At 42.2% G+C, this 17,126-nt stretch overlaps 1 protein-coding gene across 1 annotated transcript; it reads left to right on the top strand.

Annotated features, from left to right (window-relative positions):
• Window positions 1-5,607: 5,607 nt before the first annotated feature.
• Window positions 5,608-14,046, top strand: TAS1R3 (taste 1 receptor member 3). The gene is made up of 5 exons (XM_075189634.1): window positions 5,608-5,865; window positions 9,187-9,939; window positions 11,400-11,612; window positions 12,253-12,373; window positions 12,919-14,046. The coding sequence occupies exons 1-5, from the start codon at window positions 5,608-5,610 to the stop codon at window positions 13,845-13,847; spliced, it is 2,274 nt and encodes a 757-aa protein (XP_075045735.1). The 3' UTR covers window positions 13,848-14,046.
• The last annotated feature ends 3,080 nt before the right edge of the window (window positions 14,047-17,126 follow it).

Genomic DNA, 17,126 nt, shown 5'->3' with positions numbered 1-17,126 from the left:
GAGAAAACTCATGAAAACACGGGGAGAACATACAAACTCCACACAGATAAGGCCATGGTCAGGAATCAAACTCATGACTCCAGTGTTGTGAGGCGAAGTGATAACCAGTCAGCCACCGTTGTTTAATAAGGTTGGGTACACACTACAGTGTTTTCAGCCGATTATCGAGCCAATCAAACGATAAGCGAATAATTTGGCATTAGTGTGTACGCTGCAACAATGTTTAAACTGGACTAAAAATGTCGTACAATGATGGAACAATGTTGTTCCAATCCTGCAGTGTGTATGCACTCAGGACCGGCAGTGTCCATAGATCTCTATGGAGTGTGCAGAATCACAGACTTTTCAGTTGATGGTTAGGACAGATGAAGAGCACAGATCTGATGGTAAATCTTGTAATTTGTGTTTAGTGTGTGCACAGGAATCGGCTGCTGATCGGGACGTTTTTTTTTTCCAGTGCTTGGTAAAATCGTTAAAGATGTCACATCAGCAGAAATCTTCTGTAGTGTGTACCCAGTCTAAGCTGGACAAGCCCTTATCTGTTTGCTTCTTTGTATAAGGTTATGTGATTATAGCGTTATGTTTAAAACAGGCTGATTCAGATTGCATCCAGATTATATTATACAAGGTCCAACACAATCCAAGTTACAACCTGTGAACTCAGCAAACAAGAGACAAAAGACGCACAGTTTATTTGTAATCAATAGATCTGATAATAGTTAAATAATAATTTCTTTTGTGTTGTTAGTAAACACTTTCCACCTGTATTCACTAGAGGAGGTCATAAGGTTATATACCCTGCAGGTGACGTTATTTACACTACAAGTGACATTATTTACAGTACCGGAGAGGTTTGGGTGTTGTTCAAACTGTTTTGTTTTTACTTCTAGCACAAAAATGTATTGTTGGATAATAAGGGGGCAAATCTTTCTTATTATCAATAGTCCACTCAGTCATCTTCTGTTTTCTTCATCCATCATTGTCGTCCTCACAGTGACATCTATAAGCGAGTAGCAAAAACTGCTCAGCTAAATATTTAGTTTCATTCCACATATGCCCTCGACATTTTGTACCTTTGGCTTGTGGAATAAGTGTCTCCAATACTACCTCAACCACAACACACAGAAGAGTGAACTGATGATTGTCATCACAGCTCTGTTTTAAACCATACTTGGCTACTTTTGTAGGCATCTTTCCTGGAGGGGGTCCGTTGAGGGAGGGTGGCCACGCGTGGTGCGCCATTAGGCCCTGCCCCTGTCAAGCTTAGACAATTTTGACCAATCACTGTAGGGGGCGGGGCTACGATGCCGCCTTTAGCCCCCCCCCCCCCCCCCCCCACACCATCTTAAACACCAGTGACAGCTAGATCCGGGATTTTTGCCTGCTCTCTCTGGAGTCCGGGAGAACTCCCAAAAATACGGGAGTCTCCCGGACATTCCGGGAGAGTAGGCAGCTATGTTTTAAACTATAGATACTGGTGAAATGTGAGTTTACAGTGGAACGGTGACGCAGAATCGGAACTTGAAGGTTGCGTCACCGGGCTTCAAGCTCAGCAGAGCAGGCGAAGAGGAGGCAGAGATAACCATTACATTTGCACAGAGGGATAGCATGACGTGAAGACTTGGATACACTTCCGTGTACTAGGGTAATTGCAAGGCCTCATAACAAAATTTGGGGTAGGGCCCATTTGGGCCTTCATTACACATGCACTGGCCCACTCACATGTTCAGGAGAGCAGAACAGGGTCCTCAGTAGAGTGCTGGGGTCCGCTCACCTCTGGGCTCCATAGCGGTTAGTTTCAACTAGAGATGTTCACTGACCCCCGTGTTCTGGTTTTGGTTTTGGATCTAGATTAACTTCGTGTTTTGGTTTTGACAAAACTGTCCTTGCGTGTTTTGGTTTTGGATAACGATTTTTTTCTAAAATCTCTATTTTTTTGCTAAAATCACATATGTTTGCTTTTTTATTCCTCTACATTATTATTAACCTCAATAACACTAATTTCAAGTCATTTGCAGTCAATTTTGACCACCTCACAGGTCACAATATTATTTTCATACACTTTCAAACAAAGACTGCACATTTAGAAGACCAAGTCTGCCAGACCTATTATTTGTATTTCAGCAATGACAATTAGCAATGGAGCAATGGAGCTCTCCTGAATGTCACTGGAGACTTTGAAGAACACTGCTACCCCTCCTCTTTCTATTCTACCTATGACGCTGCCCAACTGCACTAGAGACTGCCAAGAACTGTGCTACCCCTTCCGTGTCCCTCTGTGAAATGGCGCTGGTTCGCCGTGGAGGGCAGTACTTATAGAATCCAAAGCTCCTGAGATCCGACGACGTAACAATGACGTTTTCAATTCCAAGGGTGCGCAAAAGTACCGAGCCGGCTCAGCTCTGTACTCGGATCTGCTAAGTTCGGGTGTGTTCGGTTCTCGAAGCGAGCCCGAGCATCTCTAGTTTCAACATTGCTAGCGACAATTAAGCAAAGACTATTTTTGCAGTTAGCGGCAATTTAAATATAGTCGGTAAAACTGGAATCCCACCCAAAACTCCACCTATGATTTAACATGACGGGGAGTGTTATTCATTACTGCAGGATAGGAGCAGTGATCCATTAGACTATGTCCACAGTCTGCAAAATTAGAATTTAATTTTGTAGTACAGGATATTTATGTGATCTCTTAGGGGTGGAGGCAGCAAGACTAGCAAGGAACACTAATGTCGACTCAAAATCAGTACTTATTCAATTAATTTATGCTCTACATAGATGGAAATAACGCACAATGTACAGATACATGCTCACGTTAGCTGCAAAGATTTATTAGACCTTTTGAAAAGGATAAGTGGAGGTGTTGCCCTTAGCAACCAATTAGAATCTAGCTAGCATTTATCCTGCTCATTCTAGAAAATGATAGCTAGACTATGATTGGCTGCTATGGACAACAGCTCCAGCTTTCTGATAATTAATAATTAGAGGTTTGTAATGTATGCCAAGTACATCCCTTCATTTAAGAGGTGATGACTGTAGCTGTAGAATGGGACTATGGACAGGCCTGGGGAATCTAACACACTGTAGTTTACAGGGTCACCTTTCTCCAGCTGCTCGGCTGTATGCAAATGATACTTTTCATAAACAAAAGGATTTCACTAACCAATAACGTGCTTGCATTTAAATTTACTGGAGTTGAAATTAAACATGATGGATGTAAAGATGCAAACAAGCAGAGGTTTATTCCGGATAAAGAAATAGACATCAAATACTTTGGACAATTTTTAAGCTCCAGCATTGACCGCTGAGGGCAAGGAGAGGGTTAATATAGATAATGAAAGCAGGTTGAACAATACAAGGATGAAACATATTAGCATTGCTCTCGGACTGGTCCTAACTTTCACCCATACTGTGCCCAGTTGTGACGATGAAGAAGTTGTATCTGAATTTGTACATAAAGGAGATTACATTCTTGGGGGACTTTTCAGCCTACACTCCTCCAGGCTCGACAATCTTTCTTACTATACACCTGTCATAGACAGCTGCTCCAGGTAAGACAATATATCCCATTGGTCAGCGTGCCTCCGTCCCTCTACTCTCCCTCTCTCCCCTGCGTTTCTCTGTCTGTCCACCCCTCCCCTTAGATTGTACGCTCCTCTGAGCAGGGCCATCTCTCCTCCTGTTTCCACCACATCTAACTCTGCTCTCCAGCTACTTTGCCCTCCTCCTCGAGGGTCCTCCTCCCCCCTCTGGGGGTCTCCCTGTCTTCCGCGCCCTCCATTTGCGGATACTCCCCCCGCCCTCACTAGCTGTGCATTGAGCTTACTGAGTTACTGTGCTTTATGTTTACTGTACTGTGCTGTCTCACCTTGTATTGTAATTCGTTTTTGTCCCTGTACGGCGCCACGGACACCTTGTGGCGCCCTATAAATAAAAATTAATAATAATAATAATAATAATAATAATAATAATAATAATAATAATGTATTACACCAGATTATTTAGATCTGGGTGTCTCAACCTTTTTTTTGTGTTTAACATTGTCCAGTATGTATGTAAATTTATTTGAAGTACCTCAATGTAATATGATTACATTTATACCACTCCTTATGGGTGTAAATTATTTAGTTTTTTTGTATGTTTTACCATTCACAAATACATTTGGGGGAATTCAATTAGCCGCATGGGGTCTCTGGAATGTTCATGAGACACTTCACGGCGGAGGTTCCACGGAAATCTCTGCTCATTTTTCCGAACGACGAGATGTCTGTGAACCACATTGCCAGCAATTGAATTCCGCCAGTTGAGTTATATTTAAAAGACTGAAATACCCGTTAAATTTATCTGAGGTGCTCCTTGGAGTACACATCTGATAGGCTGAGAATCTAGAATTCATGACATATTGTAATGGTAATTTAAATATTTCATACAGGTGAAAGTTGTGATGAGGTGTAATTACCTTATAGGCAAACATGGCATATGTCAATGATGGCACATTTCATGGGCATCATATTTCATTCAATGTTCTTTATCAACATAAAAAGGTTGTTAAGTAGGGACGTGGGGTTCACTAAGGTGAATTCACTTATAGGAAAAAACATAGAGAGAGCTGCCGCAACATACGGCGGCGCATGCGCAGCAGCTCCATTTCGGCGGCATTGCACTGAACAGCACCGCCGCGGATGCTTCTTTGACAGCGCCGCGGCTGCTGTGTAGTACAGTGCCGTTAGGTAGGGACACTGTTCTTTGCGGAGGGGAGGGGTTTCTGGAGAACCAGAAACCCCCCCTGCGCGCGTCCCTGCTGTGTCATTAAGGAGAGCAAGGCAAAAAAAGGAGTAAATTTGCTCCTTGACAAAACCATGTTACAATGCAAGGGGTGCAGATTAGCTTACTATTTTGCACATAAGTTAAATAATGGCAGTTTTTTCATTTAGCACACAAACCTAGTAGCTTTATTTTTACACTGAAATGTAAAGTTGACCTAGGACATGTCCTACCCCAACTATAAATCTGTCCCCACATTTTAAATTTACCTCCCCCTCCAGTGCAACATGGTTTTGCCCAGGTGCAAGTTACTCCTTTTTTTTTATACTGTGCTCTCCTGAATGACTTAGGCCCATAATGCATCTGTCACCAGGCTGGTACAGCCCTGTTAAGCAGAGCCGGATTTAGACCTCATTGGGCCCTAGGCAAGATACTGGTTTGGGGCCCCCTCCCTGAAAAAATCCATAGCACTATAGTTTTTAGCATAACATATAGCCTTATTCAGGGCATGGCTGGCAGACTTTAGCCCAGGGGGGCAAGCACATAGCACTGTCCCATAAGTAGTGGCCCATTTTTAAAGGTTGGTCTCACCGCCAGCCCTGGGAGGGCCCTCTGGGGACCGCTGGGCCCTAGGCAAGTGCCTAGGTTGCATAGTGGAAAATCCGGCCCTGCTGTTAAGTAGAGCCCACAACAGGAAATCTCTTCTTTAGTCCCTTCTTTGGTCTTGTACTGAAATACATTGTTGGGAGACAAAACATTTCTGGAATTGTTACTAATGCAAGATACCACGTTTCTCCCTTAAATAGTGCAAAAGTCAACCTTGCAGGATATCGTTGCTTCCAAGTGATGAGATTTGCAGTGGATGAGATCAACAACAGCAGTACGCTTCTGCCAAACATAACCTTGGGATATAATGTCTTTGACACCTGCTACATATATAACACCATCCAGCCCGCGCTGAATTTCATGTCACAAGATTCTGCCATTGAAACTGAGAATAGTTATACAGATTACATCCCCAATGTGATGTCTGTGATCGGCCCAGATAACAGCGATGGCGTGGAGACAACTGCTGACCTCTTTAATCTGCTGCTGCTTCCACAGGTAGGTAGTTGGCTCTGCCGCAGATGTCTACTGTAAGTCATTTCCTGGACATTTCCTCTTCCACTGATTTAATTAAAATAAAATGCAACACCAGAATTTTAGAACATTTTTCAGTACAACAAAATATTTTGAATTGTTTTCATAAAATGGTAACAGTTACTTGATTCAATTAATTGTATTTATCTTTATCACTATGATTTTTATGAAGAGTTTAACATATTTTAAGCCTCCAGATGTCACTGTGGCAATTTGTCTGTATAGATGCATTTGGCCTATGGCTGGATCTCTCCATACACAGTAGGAAAGGGTGACTCCTGCTGGCCGCAGAGTAGAAAAACGTTATAAATAAATTGATTGCTGTGGAATGCTGAATCATAGCGCAATGATAGCAGCTTTGATTATTCAGTGGAGATAAATCTAGCACTGTCTAGCTCAGTGTTGGCTAACTTGTGACACTCCAGGTGTTGTGAAACTACAAGTCCCAGCATGCTTTGCCAATCTATAGCAGCTTATTGCTGAAAGGGTATGCTGGGACTTGTAGTTTCACAACACCTGGAGTGTCACAGGTTAGTCAACACTAGTCTAGCTCTACACAAGTTCAATATAGAGCTTACAGCAATAAGCAGCTCACACCAACTAGTCCAACCTTACTTTGTAGACCTACGGTCTGCATCTCCATTAACACAAGTCTACAAAGTCGGCTCATAATAGCAACATCAAATAAATATTGCTCCCGAAAAAGCCTTCATCCAAAGTGAAGTGAGCACAGCACTTGTAGCTGGACGGTTTATAATTAATGTGGCGAACAAGGAACAGTGAGGGGTCCAGCACCGGGTGTGGTAGGATTTTCTGATACTGAATTAGCCGACAATGTTTAGCGTGACCTAAAAAACCCCGAAAACTAACAGCATACTTGCCAACTTTTCCTCGTTGGCTTCAGGGAGATCCTGGGGGTGGTGGTCGTGTGGGGGCGGGGCTTGATGAATCACATCATTTTGGCTAAGATGACACAATTTTTGCGTAATTAAGTCCCCGCCACTTTTCTATTGCGGGGGCGAGAACTGGGAGGTTGCACTGCTCTCCCGGGAGGTCTCCCAGAAATGCGGGAGTCTCCCGAACATTCCGGGAGAATAGGCAACTAGTGTTAAAGAAAAGCAGCTAATGAATCTCAAGAGACTGAAGTGTCTTTTATATTTCTGTATCCATTACTGATGTCTTGTTGTCTTACCTGTCAGTCTTTGATTAAATCTTGGTCTCCAAGAAAATGGCCAACTCCATAGGATTAAATACATGGACATAGGACACAATTTCTGAACTGTGTCATCATGTCACAGATGGCGAAGCCAACCACGTCTTGTACTGGCTCAGCATCAGGGAGAATACCAGACTCTTCAGGGAGTGAGGGCGATCACCCCTATTTCAGAGAGTCTCCCTGACATTCAGTTCAAAATGACGTCAATTTCAACTGTCAGCCTTTGCAGTAGTTGCAATTCATTGTACACTGGCAGGGGCGCACGGAGGATTGTCAGGGGGGGGGGGGGTTTCTGCCCGCCGACCCAAAAAAACCCAAAAACCGAGAGAGAGCTGCTGCAGCACCGCCGCGGACGCTTCTTTGACAGCGCCGCGGCTGCTGTATAGGACAGTGGCCACATAGTTAGCGCAGGGGGGGTTTCTAGAGACTCAGTAACCCCCCCTGCGTGCGCCACTGACTGGTCAGAAATGTGCTGTGTCTGTGTGATGATAAGTCAGTATTTTTCCCATGTCTTCGCGTTTTTTAATGCCACGGTAAACACTATCGGCTAATTCAGCATCGGAATACTGAGTACCACCCCCAGCACCAGGGTGCTTACTGAAATAAGAATGTTAATTTGAAAGTCTTTGCATGCATGCCATCGTTTGCTATGAAAATTGATCATATAACAGAGAGATACGCAGTTCCAGGTCATTTTACTGCGCATGCAGAAAGTTGCGCATAGCGCTTGGTCTTAAATAGGGTCCTATAAAGCTATTATAATTTATTAGGGTAGCGTGCAGTCAGCTACACAAGGTTTTATGTATAAACCTTCCTCTGCCTCTCAGGCACTTTCATGAGCTTGTAATGTTAGTTCAGAGTACCACCAAAAGATAAAAGTCAGGTCAGTAATGGCTACCTACTGTGAGGGTGGCAGGAGGGAAACACTCACAACATTTGGGTGGCAAATGCGCCTGCAAAGAAGGGGACACTGTGTTGCACAATTTGTGGTTGCATAACACTAGGGACACAGCTACACTTGGACCTACAAGTTGTGTAGTACCATGCTCCTTTGTTGCGGGCACACTTCCCCCCTCCCCCAAATTATGCTGCACCATGCACCCAAACATGCTCTTATTGAAGTCAAATTTACACATTTTTATTAGAGATGCTGAGGCTCCGCCCCTCGGGGACCAAACACACTTGAACCTTCGCGATTTTTCGGATTTGAAAACGAGGCAAAACGTCATTGTGAAGTCGTCGGATCTCGCGAGTTTTGAATTCCTTTTAAAGATCCAAAATAACAGTGGGTGGGAGGGAGGGCGGACCCCCATTTTTCTTTTCTGCCACTGCTGTGTGGCAATGTGTCCTAGATGTGGTAGGAACTGCCGTGTGTTTGTGTCATTGCTCTGTCGCTTACCATCCAGCCAGGTCGCTGCAGTATTTGTCCGAAAGTGTATGAAAATAATATTGTGACCTGTGAGGTGATCAAAAATGACTGCAAATGACTTGCCATTAGTGCTATTAAGGTTAATAATAATGTGGGGACAAAAAAGGAACAAAATTATGTGATTTTAGCATATTTTAGGATTTTTTCTAAAAAACCCAAAACCAAAACACACAAGGGGGGTTTTGCCAAAACCAAAACCAAAACACGAAGCTAATCCAGATACAACACCAAAATCAAAACCAGTTCACCGGGGTCAGTGAGCATCTCTAATTTTTATATTTAGCCTTAGACCAGAACTACCACACTCTGCCAGTAGTACTGTGACAGGGTATAGTTAGATTTCCCCCATTGCAGGTAACAATTACTTCCCTGGCTCTTCACCCTATGCAACTGTACATTCGTTGACTTTTGTCTATATATACACACAAAAATAACTTCAAATATTTGCAATTCACTTTTATGAAATCCTCCCAGCACAAGGGATTCAATCCAAAAATAATATAAAGATAATGAAGCCTCTCCAAGAATGTTGTAAGTCACCAAGAGTTTGTGGCTATAGGCTGCAGACCAAGCGCCTTCAGGAAAGGGCACAGAACTTCCAGGTATTTAAATATAAATATTTGTCCTTGTTTATTTATAGATTAACATTTTTGCTACAAGTAGAAGGATGAGCGATCCCAGACGGCTGTCCTTTTTCCAGACCGTTCCCAGCAGCCGCGTGCAGCAGCAAGCCATTGTAGACATTCTCAGCTATTTTAATTGGACTTGGATCGCTGTCCTGGGAAGCTCCGATGAATACGGAATCCAAGGGGTGCTGCAGTTCCTAGACCTCATAGCGGATATGAATATCTGTGTGGCTTACAAGAGCTTCTTACCAAATAAAGCACTGGATACAGAGTGGAGAGATTCCATAGATCATATTATTACCAATATCGCCCTTACTAATGTCAACGTCATCCTGGTCATTTCTGAAGACGTGATCCTTCTTGATTTTTTTAAAGAGATAGTAGACATGAATCTGCCATCAAAAATCTGGCTCGCCACTGAGACTTGGTCGTTATCTAAGGGCGTTTACGATTTGCCAAATATCAAGCAGTCAGGGGTAGTATTGGGCATTGCTCTGAAATACGTGAAGGTCCCAGGCTTTGATGAATATCTTACGAATGTGTATTATCAAAATAGAAGCAATTCTGGGAAGTCGGTGGTAGAAGAGAACTGCAACCAGAACTGCGATGACTGTCTCAATTCAACCCTCAGCAGCTTTCTTGGCTCTTCGGAGAAAAGAGTCAGCTTCAGCATCTACGCAGCAGTATACGCTGTGGCACGCGCTCTGCATAGCGCACTTGGCTGTAATCGAACGTATTGCAACAAAACAGACATCTATCCATGGCAAGTAGGTGTCACTTTCTGAAAGCTCGATGTTAATTTGGAAATTATTGCATGGCGTACCTGTCATTGTTTGCTATATAATTGAACTTTAATAATGTGGCATAATATTATGTTTCAGTTTTGCGTGATAAATAGCTAGAATTACTACATTTAAACATAAAAATTATTTGTTGACATAGTAGCTAAAACCGAATAGAAAGCACAATAATAGATATGGCATGAGTTGATTAACTCAAGTCAGCTACACTGCCATTGGGCAGTGAATATGGAGCCTGGCGATACCGGCCGATTCGCAACCTAGGCCCCTGATCTGCTCCTTTGACCATGTGCCTAAGCCGGCACACATGCTGTGAAGCCCCATTTGGAACTGAAAGTTTAAATGGAGCTGAAGGTAAGCACTGGAGGAATGAGCCCCCCTCAAATGTTGCTATGGGCCGATCAATGAAATATTACACCCACATATACTTCATTTTAGAAGTGGATAAAACCCCAAATTCCATTTCAGATTGCAAAAAATATACTGTATTTGTAATTACAATGTATTCATTAATGCAAGAAAATAATCAGTTACCGCCTCACTCACTAAGTAAAACTCCCTATAGGGTATATTTACTAAACTGTGGGTTTCAAAACGTGGAGATATTGCCTATAGCAACCAATCAGATTCTAGCCATCATTTATTTAGTGCATGCTCCATAATGATAGTTAGAATCTGATTGGTTGCTATAGACAACATCTCCACTTGCAGTTTAGTAAATATACTCCTATGAATTTCAGTTTGTCCAATTATCGTTACTACATCGTCCCTAGTTCTGCCAGAAATAGTAAATTTAGCAACAGGATGTGACATTAATCATTAAATTCTAAACGAATATGTAAGGAGGAATGGTGGAGGAGGAAAGATATCATGTTACTATATAGACCAAGAATATTTAATTAATGTTTCCTGCAGGCACTACTTTTACAGTACAAGTCAGCCATACAATGCTACAAAGCTATGCTGTGTATGTCAGTGTGTAATGGAGAAAGATGAATGTAGTGAGAAATAAAATGTATGCAAGTCTAGGCACCATCACTGTTTGTATAGGTTAAAGGCCTCTGAAAATGGCTGCTGTCACGGATTAGGTAGATGGATGGTGCCTACTTGCTGGGATTGGCGCTACTGAGTGAGGAGCCGCGAAGACTAACGCGCCCCTGGTTTTCGCAAGGAACCCCGGCCAAGTCTGGAGCCAGAGGGAACACTAGTACAGGAAGCAGGATACAGGGTAGGATCGGGTACAGGTACGCTGGCGTAATGGGAGACAAATACTCTGGCACCCTTTGCCTAAGAAAATATTGAGTGGAATATATCACTATAATACAGAATATTTTTTATAAATATATATATTTTTTGTACAGTTTCTGGCTTTGCTTGCTCACATTTAGTGGACCACACTAACATATCTATTTTATTCCTCATTTTAGATCACAGAAGCTCTCAGGGAAGTGAACTTTTCATTACTGAACAATCAAATAAGCTTCGATCAGAATGGCGATCCTTCTGTCGGATACGATATTGTCTTCTGGAATTGGAGCCCACATTCCCAAACACCATTTGAGAATGTTGGGTCCTACAATGGGTTAGGAAACCTTGATATCAACCCTGGCAAAATGAATTGGCAAACGACAAATAATGTGGTTAGTTATTGTGATTGATATTTTATTTGTAATAGGTCAAAAAAGATCATGCAATAACTTGTCAGATAAACCACTCATACTTTACAATATAATAACTTTTGGTAATTGCGTACATATCCTATGGACAAATTAAGACGGGCACCTCAGAATTAGTTAATTAATTTGTTCCTAACTAGGATATTGCTGTGTGACGGTTCATACAGTGAAACCGTTTTTGACCTCTGAATGACCTAACGAACAAGTAACGCTGTGTGATCGCGCCAAGCTTTTCCATGTGTGTTGAATGTTGTCCGTGTTGAACTTTTCCTTAAAGATATATATACTATATTTAAAAACAACGGTGACCTAAAGTAAAATATTGTATTGTTATGAATAATTTTTACACTTTTATAAAATAATCAACTTGCTATGATTCATTTAGGCACTGTGTCCAATGCCTGCATAGCTATTTGCATGTTACCTCCCCTTCACCTCCGGGTCTGATGATTATCTCATGGATGCACCAGTGTTGGTAATCGTCCGGTCCTCTCCGCACCCTTAGTCACTGCCCTGATGAATGATCTAGTGATTGAGAGAACCAACTATTATCTGGATCTGATTCACGGTCTTGCTGTTTTGACTGTCCCTCCTTATTTATTAGGTGCCTTCGTCTGTGTGTTCTCCTGAATGTTTACCAGGGCAGGAAAAGCAGCAGAATGGGCAATACCAATGCTGTTTTATCTGTGTCAGCTGTGCGGCAGGGACCTATCTCCACCAGAACGGTTTGTAAATCACATCTCCAAAACAGTAACGATTGGGAAAATCAGTCCACACCCCAAACCCCCCCAAGACTATGATTGCTTCAGCCCCAAATCCCTAAATTGTGACATCTGAGCCTTAAATCACAAATACCTACCATTTTTTACCTCACAAATCAAGACGGCTGTCCCTAAATCGGGACTATTGGTGGGTATGAAATCATATCTAGTCACTACCAATAGTATTTACCAAAAACCACAGATATCTGAACAGACAACATGTATATTATTGATGCCTACTCTCCCGGAATGTTCAGTAGAGTCCAGGATAATTGGAATACTCCCCAGACTCCGAGGAGAGCAGTCAGTTTTCCCTAATGCATACCTCCCAACTGTTCCGATTTTGTCGGGACGTCCCCGATTCCCGGGCCACAAAAGAGACAGGGCTTAAAAAGAAGGTGGAGTTTTACGCTAGTTTGAGCATGGGTGTATGGATTTTGGGCCTTCCCTGTCAGCTACATGTTAACATATCTCATGAGCAGATGTAATGTCAGTTTCTTCTCTTGTAGGAACCTGTGTGGCATGCAGCACGGACCAATGGTCAACAGAGAAAAGTACCTTCTGCTACAATAAAATCAGATGCTTTTTGACTTGGCAGGATACCATGATGGTACCTATATTTGTGATCACCATCGTATGGATGCTGCTAACTGTTGGGGTCATGGTGACCTTTGCTGTCCACTTATCGAGCCCGGTGGTTAAAGCTGCCGGTGGTAGAATGTGCTTCCTTATGCTGACGTCTCTGACTGTGGCCTATCTCAGCATCTTGGCCTATCTGGGAGAGCCGACTCTAATTAAATGTACCATAAGATATCCTGTATACAGCAATGCCCTCACCATCTGCTTCTCATATATTTCAATACGGTCCTTTCAGGTAGTCTGTATATTTAAGATGGCTTCAAAGCTGCCAGCCACCTTTGACTACTGGGTAAAAGAGAATGGGCAGTACATTTGTCTTGCCATACTGTCTAGTGTCCAGATCTTTATCTCTTGTGTTTGGGTTGCCATTAAACCTTCTAAAGCCATGACCAAGGAACTGAGCTCAGACCACCTTCTCATGGAGTGCAGTGAGTTTGGATCCGTGTACAACATCTTACAGTACGGCTACAACGCTATTCTCAGTCTTCTATGTTTTACGTTCGCCTATATGGGCAAAGATCTGCCCAAGAACTACAGCGAAGCCAAGAGCATCACGTTTTCCATGTTGATCTATTTTGTGGTCTGCATCTTCTTCTTTACGGCTCAGCTCATTGACATAGGGGAATACGTCACCGCTGTCAATGCAAGTCTGGCTTTGCTCAGTCTAATGGGCGTCACAGGGGGTTACTTTTTCCCAAAATGCTACATCATTTTCTGCCGGCCTCAGTTTAACACCACAAAGCACTTCCAATCCACCATCCAGACCTACACCAAGAGAGGAAGTGGGAGCACTAAGTAATTCCCAGATACTTACACGTGCGTGGGAGTCTTCCGCTGCTGCACAGTACAACTGCCCTGATCAACTCTTCATCACGTATAGATAATTAATTGGTAAATAGGAATAAAATCCACGGGTAAATAGATTGTGTATCTGTGATCTTTGTGGTAAATTAGGTATGGAAGTGACAAATCCTGAAGCTTATCCCTTATGTCAATAAGCTTTACCCCAATGCTAATTGTATGATATCCTCTCATTCACAGCTTTGTTAATGGTGTCTACTGCGTAGTAGAATAAAGTTAAGAAAGGTTTGCTAATTGTTCTAATAAATATATAACAAGATGGATACATGAACTTTGTAGGAGAAGTGGCGGTATGGCGTACCACTGTATGCAACCCACTTCAGCAACTGTATATAGGCATATTAGACATCACAATCTCCCAAACTAGTTTGTCAGGGGTCTCATTTCTGGGCTGTTGTTAATGATCAGATGTTCGGATAGGCTACACGTTGGCTCAGTCCGTCCCACTTCAACCACGCCTACATATGGACTCACAGGAGGTGGATGAAATTAAATGCTCTGTGTTGAGCACATTCATACACTCTTATTGTCTAGTTTGGTAAAGACCGCTCGCCTGCAGTCTTGAAGAATGAATGGAATAGGTGCTCAGACCCTACACGCACCTCACCATATGATTAAGTGGACATCGTGCCGCAGTGTGTCAATCAGTGGTTAGGCAACTTGAGGTTCAATGATGGTTGATAAATAAAGATATTCATAAACTCTATCGCTGTGTATTTGTCCAGACTCCCATAAATACACACTCAACTGGGCACCGATACTCTCCCGGTATTGCAATTTCAGCAGCCACTTTTTCTCTTTACCTGTATGTAACCAATAGGACATGTGTGGCAACTGATGAAACCATGTAATAATACATATTATGCATTAAGGCTCATTAATGGAATGCAAAAAAATGCAGACCCTGACCGCTTCTTTATTTGTGCGAATGCGCCTGTTTGTCTGCTTAGTTCATTGCTTAATTGGCCTTAGTATTACCACTGGGGAATAAATCTGCCCCATGGTTTGCAGAGCCACCTGTAGAAGTGCATAGTGCAAAGAGTGAAACCTCAGTTTAAAGTGCAAACGATTAATCCTTTAGGATGACCCTTGCCATTAATTTCAATTCTTCACTTTTCCTTCTAAAATACTGCTCAGTTTGCTTTAATGTATGTGGTATTTGCTTTTGGGTGAAGGGTGGGACCATTCATGCACCTAATCCATATTAAGCACAGAACACCCCCGATCCACCCCATTCCTCCCATCAGACAGAATGCAAATTGTTGCATCTGAATTGAAGGATGCAAATTTACATATATTACTAGGGAAAAGATCTAAAAGGTCCCCAATCATATTCATGTCCTCAATGAGGTATGTTAGAATACCGATCTATAAGTTTAGGTTCTTTGTAAATAAGGACCGAAGAGCAAGTATTCAATGGCATTACCTGTAACCCATCCAAAAGGAGGAACAGCAAGGAAGCTTTTCACACAAGGTGGTCCAATCAGTCATGTAAATCTACACACATTCCAAACACAAACTCTGCACGTATGGTATACTTTACAGCATTCTGAACAAAACATGCCCATAATTTGCATTGGTAACACCCACATGGTTTCATGGTGGATCTGGTAATTGAACTCTAACCAGATGTGACCGACATTCCAACTTAATGAAAAGACTGGAGACAAATTTCCTGTTTAAATGGCCACAGCTTCATTAATCAATACATTTTTATTTTTTTTAAATGATAACACACGCCACTAATACAACTAACCAGAAGACAAACACTACTAACATTATACTTACCTTTGGTGGGAACCCTATTTAACACTACTCGCAGTTTTTAACGTCAGGCTATAGCAATAAGTCTACCAATCTGAAGCCCAACTCTCCAATAAACTTCAAATGTAGACCCATGAATTATTAGACCAGCTGGCAAGTATGAACCCTTCTCAACCCAATGAAGAAAAATATAAGAGGAAGATAAAGAATGCTGTGACAATAAATAATGAAATGTTAAACTAACAGAGCTGGAAAAACCCAAGGACGTCTGCCCTGTCGTTTGTATGTGTCCAAGGTGAGAAACCCAAATTGCATGGCTGCCACGTCATCCAGAAACACCCAGAACAAAACCTCTAAAAGTTGCAGAAAAACCCATAAACAGCATTTTTAAATAACAAATTAAAAACAATACCTTCTCCATGCACCAATAAACTTTAAATGTAGACACATGAGATTTTAGACTAGCCTGACAAGTGTAACCACGCCATCTTGACGTATACTTACCCATGCAAAGAAGCTAAAGCATGGACGAAGGTGGTCTGCACCAGAAACATCAAACTTCTCATTTAGGGTTGGACATTTATGCCTCTCACAGTTATTTTGTAGCAGCTCAAATGTGCTCAACTTGCGCCCCTATTTTGAGTTAAGCTTATCGTATACTTGCGGCCCCTTATGCTTGGAAATGTAGATCAGTAGGGCTTACAGTTAAGATCAGTGCATTAAGAGTTACACATATCTCTTAGAGGCGCTTTTTAGGAGGCTTATTTTTGTGTGTACATAAGCTTAGTGCACCCTTTTAGTTGATGATGATGAAGAGTGCCGTTCGAGACGCATCCAAAAACTCGATTTATCGTTGTTGGAAGACCCTGCTGTTTAAACTATAACCAGTACTCTGAACGCTTAGATGCACAAAACACATTTGAATGAATAGCCAATGATCCCATTCAAGAAGGGTGATGAATCGAGATGCTCAAAATGTTTCAGCAAAATTGAGAAGTTAATTTCAACCTGTCCAGTTCCACTGCCTCAAACTTGTTTAGAGTTTGTATGTTCTCCCTGTGTTTGCGTGGGCTTCCTCCGGGTGCTCCGGTTTCCTCCCACACTCCAAAAACATACTAGTAGGTTAATTGGCTGCTATCAAAAATTGACCCTAGTCTCTCTCTCTCTGTCTGTGAGTGCATGTTAGGGAATTTAGACTGTAAGCTCCAATGGGGCAGGGACTAATGTGAATGAGTTCTCTGTACAGCGCTGCGGATTTAATGGCTATATCAGTGGCTATATAAATAAATGATGATGATGATGATGACAACAACATTTTAAAAATAACATAAAAAAACATCTCTGGGCTGGGATGCCAATTTTGGTCCTTCTTGCCATTTGTTGTAAGTGTGGCATCCATACCCCTAAACCTTCTGTGGATTCCTGCCTTTACACCATTAATGTGGTTCTTAGG

Source organism: Mixophyes fleayi, chromosome 11 (assembly GCF_038048845.1).
Source record: "Mixophyes fleayi isolate aMixFle1 chromosome 11, aMixFle1.hap1, whole genome shotgun sequence".
Taxonomy (NCBI): domain Eukaryota; kingdom Metazoa; phylum Chordata; class Amphibia; order Anura; family Limnodynastidae; genus Mixophyes; species Mixophyes fleayi.
The sequence above is the reverse complement of the archived record's forward strand: the minus strand, read 5'-3'. Positions and strand labels throughout refer to the sequence as shown.

Excerpts from the sequence above, each read along its gene's own strand:
- TAS1R3 (XM_075189634.1), top strand. The coding sequence starts at position 5,608 with ATGAGATTTGCAGTGGATGAGATCAACAACAGCAGTACGCTTCTGCCA. Across the intron at positions 5,866-9,186 it reads ATCTGCTGCTGCTTCCACAG|ATTAACATTTTTGCTACAAG; the intron begins GTAGGTAGTTGG and ends GTTTATTTATAG. Across the intron at positions 9,940-11,399 it reads CAGACATCTATCCATGGCAA|ATCACAGAAGCTCTCAGGGA; the intron begins GTAGGTGTCACT and ends TCCTCATTTTAG.